The sequence below is a fragment of the Pelmatolapia mariae genome, linkage group LG23, assembly GCF_036321145.2.
Source record: "Pelmatolapia mariae isolate MD_Pm_ZW linkage group LG23, Pm_UMD_F_2, whole genome shotgun sequence".
NCBI lineage: Eukaryota > Metazoa > Chordata > Actinopteri > Cichliformes > Cichlidae > Pelmatolapia > Pelmatolapia mariae.
In genome coordinates this window covers 45,780,881-45,792,845 of record NC_086246.1, presented here as the reverse complement: position 1 = coordinate 45,792,845, position 11,965 = coordinate 45,780,881, and the positions used below count along the sequence as shown (strand labels likewise).

Below are 11,965 nucleotides of genomic sequence, written 5' to 3'. Positions count from 1 at the left end.
CAGATTAAAAGTGTGAAATAAGACGACCCCTTGTGGACAGTGAATGAAAATTATCTCCTTTTTAAAATTTTTTTTTATTTTTTTGTCATTTGAAGATCAGAAACTGAAAACGCAAAACTAAAAGACATAGAGGTATCCAGTGCACAAGATTAAAAAGTAAATGTATACATAAATGAAACCCGGATAATAAACAGACAAATGAATGGATATTTGGACTCATCTAGTACAGCTTGTCTCGTGTTTTAACACATCATAAACGCAGGAATATCTACACTAAACACTTACTACACAAAGCCCTTCAGGAAGAGTAAGCACATGATTGCTGCTTTTTAGAAAAAATCGACCAAATAAAGACAAATACATCATTTTTGGGCTGTTGCAGTATTTGTGTGCAATGCAGAGGGACAATAATTAAACACTTTGGTCTTAGCAGACTGCTGTGAGTGTTTCTGACAACATAAAATAATCACATTACAACAATACTAAAGATTAAAAAAACATTAAAAAAAACCACTTGATAAAGAAAACCATTTTTACATCCCAAAGAGCTCATCGACCTAATCTCTGACACAGACTGATGCCCAGAATCTTAAAAGGGTGGGTTCACATTTTTTCAACTCTTTTTTTTTTAGACGATACTGCTGCAAAATGTCCCTCCAGTTCTGCAAATATCTTCTTTTGTTGTGAATCATTTGTATGAGATGGGGGGCCAAGACACAGGAAGACAATCTGAGGCTACAGCAGTCTGATTTAAGTTGGGATATTTTCAGAGCGAAACTTCCTTTTTCTTTGTTTCTCTACAAAGGATGCTTTTGCTTTAACATGAGAAGGTGCTTTGTAAAGCAACAGCAATAAAACACTGTCTGGACAAAACAAATAATTCAGACAGAAGAAACCTCCTGTTAGCTGAATTTTATGTGTTGTTAAAGAAAAAATAGACAGTGGCTTTCATACCTAGATTTCTCTCATTAAAATTCCATTACGAAGGTATTTCCACATTTGAAAGGAGAAAAAGGAAACTGTGATAACTAAAAAAAACTTTTATTTTAAGAATGTATCCAATTAAATGCCCTGTTGTGTAACCTTATCACATAAAACCCCAGTCAAGCTACTTTTTTAGTACCTCCTAATTTTTTTTTTTTTTTTTTTGGCTTTGAAAGCTGAATATGTATGGACGTTTTTTTTTTTTTTCATATGTGCACTTCAGAGAAATTCAGTTGGTCCCACACTGCTGCTGTAGCCAACTTCAACAAAGTCACAAGAAAACAATCACATTTCCAACTTGTACTTTTGATTCACATTAGCTCCACACAGAAAACTAACCCTAACCAAACAAAAAGCAAAAGTCTGTATGCATCTATCTCCTCATGGGATCAAGCAAGTGATGCAGAGAAGAATTCTCCACTGCCCAGGAGAGACCAGCTCTGTTTGAGGAGACAAAGAGAGGCATACGTCGACCCTTTATGGTTTTGTCTGAAGACAGATGTTGACTGAGAGTGGGTTGTAGAGCGGAGCAGCTGGCTATCTCTGCCAGCCGTCGCTCATCTCTAACTGCCGGAGCGACTGCCCTCCTTCCTCTTGGTCTTGTGGGTAGCTGGTTTTGGCAAACTCTTTTGTGCCATTGGCTGGATGGGTATCTGGAGGGGTATGACGAGCTGAATCGGGGTTGCTCATTGGAGAATGCTGCCTGAGGTGGTGCAGAGGAGGGGAGGTAGGTGAGGCCATGTGCTCAGGAGAGCTACGCTCCGATTTGATGCTGAGGTTGAGGGACGGCAGATGCGGAGAGGTTGGAGTGCAGGACTGAGAGGAGAAAGAGCATCCCCCGCTGGACCCTCTGAAAACAACAAGAGGGAGGAGGAAATGAATTTGGATTGAAACACGTCATCGGTCCTGGAGTTACAGCTAAGGGGCGCTAGAAGTAGCTTGAAGATAATTTAAAGACAGTCAAAACTGCTTGTGAACATGGCATTTAAGAGTCAACTATCACTAATGGTTCAAAATTATATATACAGTGGATTTGCTGTATTATGTCTAGAACAATATATGATATGCTCACACAGGATTTATATGAGGCCCATGAGGCTCCTGAGGTGGCTGCGCCGCTTGCCAGGGGTTTACTGTTCCTCGTTGTAAACTGACTGAGTGATAAAAACCAGGCTGGCTGTACTCTGCAAAGAAAGAATAGATATACATAGATTTGGAGAGGACAGGGGGGGGGAAACAGGAGAAATGATACATTTTAATAAAATGGTTTCATTTTAAGACAAGATACACTTCACAGCAAGGCTGGTTTGACATTGTGGGAAATACCCTTTGTAGTTTTTATCGATGAGCACAAGATAAGAAGACTGTAACCTCCCATCACTCATGTCTGTACACTAGAGATGAAGTTAGAGTCAGAAGATGTTCTGCTTAATTTGGAACAGTGTAAAAAAACCCTAACAAAATTTCCCTTTCTTTTTCTTCTTCTTATTTATTTAATTATTTATTTTTGCCTTCTGTGGAACTATTTCCTGGCTGGGTTTAGCAAGAAAGGCAATGTTTTCTCATGATAAATTCACCAGAAAACCACCTGAAACTCTCCAAGCTCCTGGTCCTGCACAAACTCCAAACCTTTTTTTACACAGATCAGAATGAGAAAAGGTCTGTGCACTAATAATGAGGTTCTAGAGTGAACTGCACCACAGTGAGTCAGTATCCTTGCTTTGCAGTTGTTATCCTAAGCTATGCTGAGAGAGTATATGTGTGGTAGGTTTAGTTTTACCATACAGACATGAGAGTGGCATTAACAATCTGATATAACCTGTTAACATGTCAAGCTATTGCTGTATGACTACTTTGTTAGTTGCCATATATTTTTCATATATTTCTTTTTTCTTTCTTTCTATAGTAACAGAACACAGATGACATACCAGAGGCTCCAGGGGAGGGGAGACCATATCCTCCCAAACTGTGACTCAGCAGCCCTGCCTTCCCCATAGCCACCATGGAGCTGCTGCTGTGCAGGCCCTGGTATAAAAGACCCCTCTGATGATCAGAGAAAGGGAAACAGTCATACTGGAAATCTTGAGTTTGTACTGATGTAGTGAAGTCAGTGTATGAACACTATGAAACTTGTGAACATTATAATTGTGAGAGGTGTGAATGAGTCAAAAAACCTGTGAAGTTTCTTGTCCAAGTTTGCAGAACTATTTATGTGTTTTGGTATTTAATTAAGAACTTTAGTTTTTAGAAGCAGTACGACATCTATTAGAGGCACTGACACCTATTTGTTTTGATCACACTGGATAGCACAGCTACTTACAGCGGAGTTGTGGTTAGCACGTGTGGCCCCCATGGCCTGATTAGCACCATCTGCCCGCAGGTTTTCAGTGCCCACGTTCAGAGGAGGAGGGCTTTTCATGTCCAGAGCTCGATTGAGGTTGCCATGGGAAAACACAGAGTAGCCGATACCTAAACAGTGAAAAAAAGGAGCAGGAAGTGAAAAGCGATCTAAGCCCGTTCCACTACTGTCATTTATTCTTTGTGATACAATCATCACCTCCCTCTGTTGCGGTATACAAGTGTGATTTTGAAAAAAAGAACTTCTTCTTTTCCTTTAACCTTTGAATGAGCATCAAGCCTTCGTGAGACACCAGGCAGGTCTGAATACTTATAATATGTGCAACTGTACTGAATATACTGTAACTCATGTGACAGAATCCATTGCGAACGCAATGTAAACCAACAATCACTGTCAAATCTTAGATAAAACAGAGCATTTCATTTAGAATCACTAAAAATGTCAGTGATCAGTATTTAATGACATCCCAGTGCATCCAAATAGTTAGAGACTGTATGATGGCTGACATGATAGGCAGGTGTGATGCATTCTGAATAGAAACCACAGAGCTGGTTGTAGCTGCAGTTACACTGGTGGAGGGCCAGTTTCACATAACAGACCGACTGCGCACACACACACACACACATACACACACAAACACACACACTTCCTGTGAGTTCACAGCCAGCTGCACAGATGGTTGACAGTACACATGAATTTTACAGAAAGCATTTAACAAGAAGTTAGAAGAGTGGCTCATGGATTTTCATGTGAAAAGCTATGACTCTGTTTAAAGGTAGAATAATACTGGTAGATTATTTGTAGTGGTAGATTACATTTTAAAAAATCATTTAGACTTTGGTTTCATCATGGAAGTGTTAAAAAAACACAAATAACTCACAAATGAGCCTGAATGAGCCTGACAAAGGCCCAAAATTCGTCAAAAGCGATACATAGATGCAATAGAAACTGACTAAATTTTTCAAACACAAGACATACACAAATAGATACTACCCTTAGTAGTTATGATGATTCTGGTATAGGACTTAATGAGACTAACCCGAGTGTGGAGACATGAATGCAGTGTGTGCGTGGGGTGCAGCAGGATTGGCCGAGCTGGATCTGGAGTTTAGAGATTTAAAGCTCGGGGGTCTGTGGGAGGCCATGCTGGATCCGGACGAATTGGGAAAACCATTCTCGCAACCTGCAGACACGAGAAACTGTGCCTCTGGCGAGAGCAGAGAGGGACCCTGAAGAGCGAAACACATAACGTGTAATTTTGACAACAGTATGGATTAAAGATCAGTTAATTAAAGATGATTTTATAAAACAGAATTCTAATTAGAAGTCAGTTTGTCTGTGTTTGGTCTGCGCGTGTTGAATGTAAGTACGGAGTAAGGAGTAAGTATGTGGTCACTAACATAGAAGCGCTGGCGAGCCACAGAGAGATCCATGCCCTCACTTAGAGGATACTTGTCTGTCGCCACCTGCATGCTCTCCTCACTGTCAAGCTCTGAGCCATCAAGTCCGAGTCCTTTCCTACGCAGGGTCTGATGCAGAAGAGAAAGTGCACATGGAAAATTACTGGCAACAATAGCACAATGGTTTCGAACCACAACAATGTCACGAGAAAGGGTTTTCACTCAAAATACAACACCTGTTTTTCCAATTATTTTTTTTTTACAATATTCTTCCAGAGACTTTTTATCTAATAATTGCATGTTCTGTTAAAAATTGGTTTACGTTCCAGATCAGCTGCGTATGAGAAGCTTTCACATACTTCTTTTTAAAAAGCTCCTAAAATAGTACCTCCAGTATGTCCGTGTTGGTGCGACTCTCGTGTGGCTCGCTGTACTCGGTGTATTTTAGCAGAACTTTATCCATGTCTGTGCTGGCGTACTGGAACAGACGGTTCGTGCTGTTGAAGATGATGAGAGCGATCTCGCAGTCACAGAGCACGCTCAGCTCGTAAGCTTTCTTCATCAGGCCAAATTTACGTTTGGTGAAGGTCACCTATGACAGAAGACAAACAGGTTTGCATTTTTAACTCCCTCCAGTTAACTTTGCAAAGTCGTGACAATGACGAATTAAGGAAGTTGGATAATTAAAAATAAAATAAAATAAAATAAAATAAAATAAAATAAAATAAAATAAAATAAAATAAAATAAAATAAAATTAAATTAAATTTAATTAAATTATTTATCCCAGAGAGACTTTACAGTGCAGAACACGTTCAATCACCAGACACTTCATTCAGATACACAAACCTTATCACCACAACACTTTCAGTCGAAAAGATCAGATATGAGAAATAAATTGTGTTTATCAGCATTCTGAAAACAGTTAAATAAGAGCGCTGGCTGTGTACACAAACTCACTATGCATATCATGTGTTTTTCCTAACACAGCTAAAACTTTAAATAATATTTAGGGCGTTTCATGGAATTGTAGTATTTGAACAGATATTAATGCATGAATAGGCTATAAATATGATGCAAGCATTTTTGTTCATGCCGCAGTATTGTACAAATGATAATATCTGTCTGTGGTATTGCAGAGCGGTGTAACTCCTGTGCCATAAGTTGATGTAAGTACTATGTTGTATATGTAATCGGTGCTGTCAGATTGATTTTGCACCAAACCGATAAACAGTTCCTCTTCTGTTTAATGGTGTGTTTTCTTATTAGTTCTTAAACTTTTAATAATATTTCCTCAATCTAGTGTCGACTGTCGGCACGCCCACATCCTTTTTTTTGTTCAGTGTGAAAGATTGTCTTTTTGTCAAATAAAAAAATCTCACTTTAACTGGTGTTAAGGCTTTTGATAAATTCACAGCTTTAGGTTATTGTATCACTTACGTCTAAAATATTTGCTATTACCACCGTTGGGTAGAAAATAATGAATGCTAGTGATGTTGTAAACTGCACGATTTTAATGTTTAATGTTTCACACTAGTATAAATATCATAATTTGATATTTCATTAATAGTCATCCTTGCATGCCTTTGCATTTGCATTTCAATCAGTGAACCTATCGTGATATGTTTTAAATATTTGCAGTGCAATGCTGGACAACAAACAACCACAGCGTCGGCTACAAAATATGCACATTTGCATGAAACATGTACCGCTATTTTTGCAACTCAGTGCTTGCAGCTTAAGTGACGCTTAATTACGGAGTCTAAAACATATCTGGAAGAGGAAAATGTTAAAAATTTGCCTGATACATTTCCTGAGATATCAGCAGGATGTCTTTAAATGTCTTGGATTGATATACAATTTTTACACTAAAGAAAAGGCCCACACGTTCACACTGTAGTAATATTTGACACTTAAAAAACAAGAAAATGTATTCTGATTGTTCAAATAATCTGGATTAAGTTTTTATTCTTCCTGCCGTTAACTATAATTCTAGTAGGACTGGTTAATATTTACTGAGAAATTTTTTTTTAAACACCATATGTATGTGTGTGTGAGTGTGTGTGTGTGTGTGTGTGGAACATGAAACGATGTGTGCTCACCTGTCTATTTCTCTGGTCAAGAATACGAGAAATTTGTATTTTCTTTCTTCCCATTTTCTCTTCTCTTCTTAGTCTGACACCTGTCAAAGAAAGTGAAAATCAGTCATATAGTAGAATAAAACAGCATACTTAAACATTTGCAGTGATGTGTGACCTAAAATGACCTAAAACATTAAAAGAACCTTTACTCTCGAAGGTCACAAAAAAATTTACCTCGATACTTAAGCTTGCATTTGTAAGCAGATGAACTAATTATTAATTACTGTAACGAATTTGAGGTGATATGATCACATATTATAATAAGAATAGAATAAATGTTCAGTCATTAATACAATTCTGATGGGAAAATGTCATCCCTTTACTTTAAGTGACTCAAGTCCTTTCCCCTCAGTAGGGTGAGGGTGTTTATTTTTACCACCATGAAGCGATGCGGTCTAAAGTTAGCGTGGCTCTTGTGGGGCTAGCAGTCCACACAGAATGACACCCTGACAGTCTGGGTTACCCCCGGGCCAACAGCACAGTGCTTGACTGCACCAAGCGGCCCCAAGAGACAGGGTTAAAAATACAGTCCATAGCTCTTTTTAAAGGTTCAGCAGGCAATAGCTGAAACCAAACAGTAGAAGGAAAACGGTGTGTTCTTGAAAGATGGCTAATGCTAAAAGCCACCCACTCTTCTCTCATGCACAGCCAGGTCAGAAAAAAACAAAACAGGATTTTCAGGGGCAGATAGCAAAGATGTGGCTGGCTTGAGAATGTCCATTTTTGAAACTCACACCCGTGGTTTTTCTGTTTTTGTTGGGCTTGAAAACAATGCTCCCATCCCTGCTGTATAGAAACAAAAACAAAGCTGAAAAACGTGGAACTGAATGTTTAATTTCACTGACGCTTTAAGAGATGGCTTTGCTGAAAATACAACATTAAATCAAATGTATCCATAAATTTGCTCCCTGTATGAGCTGTCTCTCCGTTTGATGCTCACTATCAGTAAAACAACTGTGTTAAGTGGTGGTCTGCCTCTTATGACTGGGCCATACAGTATTTCTCCAAAGCCCAGAGGAGTTTTCACTGGTTTTCCCCCCTAATTCTAGACGTCGTGACTTCTCTATATTTAGTTGCTTGCCCCTCCTGATGGTGCCTGAGCGGATATGAAGCCCGTGTTCCCACGACCCCTAAAGTGCCCGCTGTCCTTCAACATAAGCTTGGCACACAGAAATTTCGGGCATGTCTGGAAGAGTCCACCTCGTTGCCCTTACAATTACCTTATAAAGTCTTGCGTTATTTGCTTCGTTGAATATGTTGCAGAGCCAAGACAAACCTCAAAAGTAACAGCTGCAGACAAACTCATCCTTGCCAATGTCTGTATGGTAAAACAAAGTGCACAACAGAAAAATAGAACCACAAAACCAGCATTGGTCTGTCTAACTAAGAACTCAACTACCACAAAGAATTCACACCAGGCCAAGCTGTTCTGGTTTTTTTTGGACCAGAAGTGAGACAATTTCACCTCATATCAAGGCATGTTAATGTAGAGAAGAGAGGGAAGTGGGACATATGTTCTAAAAAAGGCTGAAAGATGTTTATCACAGGGTTTTACCGAAGGTTCCGCTCCTCTCAAATATAACCAAATGTCAACTATTAGAGCTGCTGACAGCTCTGTTAAAACCTATGGCTAGCTGGGTATATATAGCTGCCCCTCCAGCAAACCGGCGTGGAGTTAGCTATAGAAAATCTATGTGGTTTGGTAGGTTTGTCAAAGGCCTAAAGGCCGAGACGGGCAGGAAAAGCCTGGCTGTGCCTCACAGCTAAATCTGGATACTTTCCCATTTGACAACTGCCATTTGAGGTCTGCACATTCACAGAAACAAAAAAACAGCATGCACCTACTGCCTGTGACATTTCATCTCCATGGTCAACTACTGAACATCTCGGAGAAAAGGTGGACATGAAACGGGATGAGCAAATCTTCCTTTTTGTCTCATTTGCCATCAAATGGACATGAATGAAAAACAGAATCGCCGTCTATCCTGTCATCGTCCAATAGTTCAGCACATGCACACCTTCCCCAGAGCCTCAGGCTTCTAGGGAAGGACAGTGCCTTTGGCAGATACCTTCCCAAAGGTGAGACAGTGGAAAACACTGAGCACAGACACATACAAGGGCAGCAGGAGCTTTGCTTTATGACATACCCCGGGATCGTCTGACTAATCACCGGGGAACTACCTGGGACAACAGTGCACATGTACAGAAAACCCTGCGCATCAAGGTAATTTTAATTGGTCTTATTAGCACTGCTGATGTTGCTCATTAACAATATGTATTGCGCGACATGTTTTCTTGCTGCAGTGAACTGTATGCATGAATGAGAAGGGGGAAAAAGTAGGGCATTTGTAGAGTATTGGGGGTTCTGCTTCAATGGTTTCCTTTCCATGAGTCATTCAGAGCATGGTGGCTTCAAATGTTTCAAAAACATGGTAAACACTTGTAAGCATATTAGCCAGGGAGGTTAATGGTTTCTTCTATGGTGAAAAAGCAGATTGCCCTGCTCTCTACGCAGTACTGAATGTTAAATATGACAAGATATATAATGGTAGTGTTAAAATACTGATAGTTAAAGATGGTTTGAGAAAAAGGTTTTGCTTTTGCTCTAAACTATTTTTTTCATGTTTTGCTCTGCGAATGCATTAGTTACACAATTATGGTGATCACAAGAGAAGCAACACCTAGAATGTCTACCGTACTATATGGGTATAATGTGCTTTAACTGTTGCAAGCAGTGTGTGAATCAAATCTAACAGGGTTGTTGTTTTCACTGTTTTAGTCATTTTATCAGCTTGTGAATGTCATATCAAAGGCCAGTGTTATGTGGGCCGATGTCTGTCTTCACCCATTCCCTCTCTGTATGTATTAGAGCATATACATACATCCTTCTGAACTAAAGTTAAAAAAGGTGAAGGCCAAATCTTGAAAAATTTGAAGTCTTAGTGACAGCCTCACTTATTCAAATCAAAACAGAAGCATACTCATAAAATAAAGGCCCCAGGGGAACACTTTGCTTCTTAGTCTTTATAGTTCTCGACAAAGCTTTGCATAGCTAGCATGGTAACCAAAAGAGGTCTTTTTATTATTTTTATCTTGTAGTATACCTAGCTGTATATGTCTCTGTTTGCCACCTTTGGGGTCAAATGGTTCATGTGCTCATCGGGCCTTTGCAGTGCAATAGCGAGGAAATATTTGTCTAATTTTAACTGGGGATAATTGAATTGCCTTGATATTTTTTCATAGAGCCAGAGTAGCAATGTTGCATGCAGGCATGTGCTGAACATTTGATCTTTCCATAAATAGAGAAAAAAGGGTTTTTTTTTAGGTCATCCAAAAGGTTAGAAAGTCTGACATCCTCTCAAACTATCTGTGAAGATGAGCCACACCTCGCACTAAAAGAGGAAAACCTCTTTGAGGGCATTAAAAATGGAAAAAGATAAATGTCCAATACAAAGGAATGTCAGAAGATTAAAGACATCAGAATCAATAATGCTTGCTTTAAATTAGACTAAGGACAACAGGTAAAGGGATGAAAGAGCTATCTATCTGTCTGTCTAGATATCTATCTATAGCTGTTTCTAATAAGAGCAAAGTTAGTCGAAATTCTTCTTAAAAGTTGAACCAGTCTACTTAGAATGGACTCATGGGAGTCATGGGATGTGCTTGTTTTCAAAGGACTCTGATTCATTTTTCACAGTGAGCAAGCCAAGCAAGAATTAAGTAATAATAATAATAATTATTATTATTATAATGATAATAATAATCATGAAAGTTAAAAAGAAGTAGAAATACATTGCTTAAACCCGTTTATGGGCAATTATTCCCAATAACTTGCTGACGTCATTTCAAATAGACAGTTTAAGAATAGCCTGTCTGTCCCCGAGTTGCCAAGCACTCCTGTCTATTATAGCCTCATCTCAATAACACAGCAACAGGTACTTTACTCACAGCTGTGTCATGCAATGCTCTACACAGGAAACCCCAGGAAGCTTCGCTCATTTGCCTTAAAAACCGAAATAAGAAGATAAAAAAGAAACTCAACACGTGCTTAAAAATAAAAATAGAGCATCTGATCTCACCTGTTCCTCGATCTTCTTTTTCTCTGTTTACTTCTTAGTTTCACCCACTCGATCAGGACCAGTCAAACAGGAATAGTTGCTGATAGGAAACATAAATGACTAAATGAGCGTCGAGAGTCTTGTTGTGCGTTCTGGTCTTGTGCAGATGCAGAAATATTCACCTGATGCAGAAGCTGCGGATGATTCGGGAGCGCTGCTTTCCAACAGCTGGCTGCTGCAGCCCGCCTCTCTCTCTGTTTGTGTGTGTCACCGCACACCGCCTCCTCGGCCATGCTATTGGACACACTCTTCCACCTCCCCTCGCGTATAAACGCATTCGTCACTATAAGGTGTCAGCAAAAGTTGCGTAAAGTCCTTTATGGACTTTATGCCTTCAAGATTTGCATTATGAAGCAATTTAGTTCTAATGTTATCTTTTAAAATGTATCTTTGTACAATTTAATTACAGGAAGGGTGGGGGAGGTGACAATGGACAGTGGAAAATGTTGTTTTGTGATTAATAATTTGCATATATATATATATATATATATATATATATATATATATATATATATATATAGTTAAAGGGCATTTTTGCTTGTGATTCATTCACGTACCACAAAATATTACAAGGTTTTTGCAGGACATTACTCAAAAACAAAAATATATTAATTTTTAAATAAAATTTTATAAACTAAATTTAAGGGATGACTTGAATTAATCTCTTTAATGGGATTCTGCAAAACTTAAATTGAGGGGTGAGTCACATGAATTTGATATACTGTGCAAATGGGAGTGCTATGGCTGACTTTAAAGTACATCAACTCTGAAAATGTGACAATGATAAGATTTATTTACTTTTAAACAAAGTTACAAGCATTTGAACGCAAAGCAGAAGGAAGCAGAAGAGCATGGAGCATAGCTGAGGTGTATGGCGGTTCTTCCCCAATTACAATGCAAGGCACAACATTAGGTGTGAGATTCTGTTACTAAATGTACTGCACACAATAGGAATAGGCATATGT

The 11,965-nt window shown here is 38.9% G+C and overlaps 1 protein-coding gene across 1 annotated transcript; it reads right to left on the bottom strand.

The window, feature by feature from the left end:
• Positions 1-968: 968 nt before the first annotated feature.
• Positions 969-11,218, bottom strand: mef2b (myocyte enhancer factor 2b). Its single transcript, XM_063465919.1, has 10 exons — positions 11,123-11,218; positions 10,962-11,040; positions 6,844-6,923; positions 5,132-5,335; positions 4,744-4,872; positions 4,383-4,572; positions 3,305-3,453; positions 2,913-3,027; positions 2,057-2,168; positions 969-1,834 (listed from the first exon to the last, which is right to left on the bottom strand). Exons 3-10 carry the CDS (start codon positions 6,895-6,897, stop codon positions 1,522-1,524), a joined length of 1,266 nt encoding a protein of 421 aa, XP_063321989.1. The 5' UTR covers positions 6,898-6,923; positions 10,962-11,040; positions 11,123-11,218; the 3' UTR covers positions 969-1,521.
• Positions 11,219-11,965: the final 747 nt, after the last annotated feature.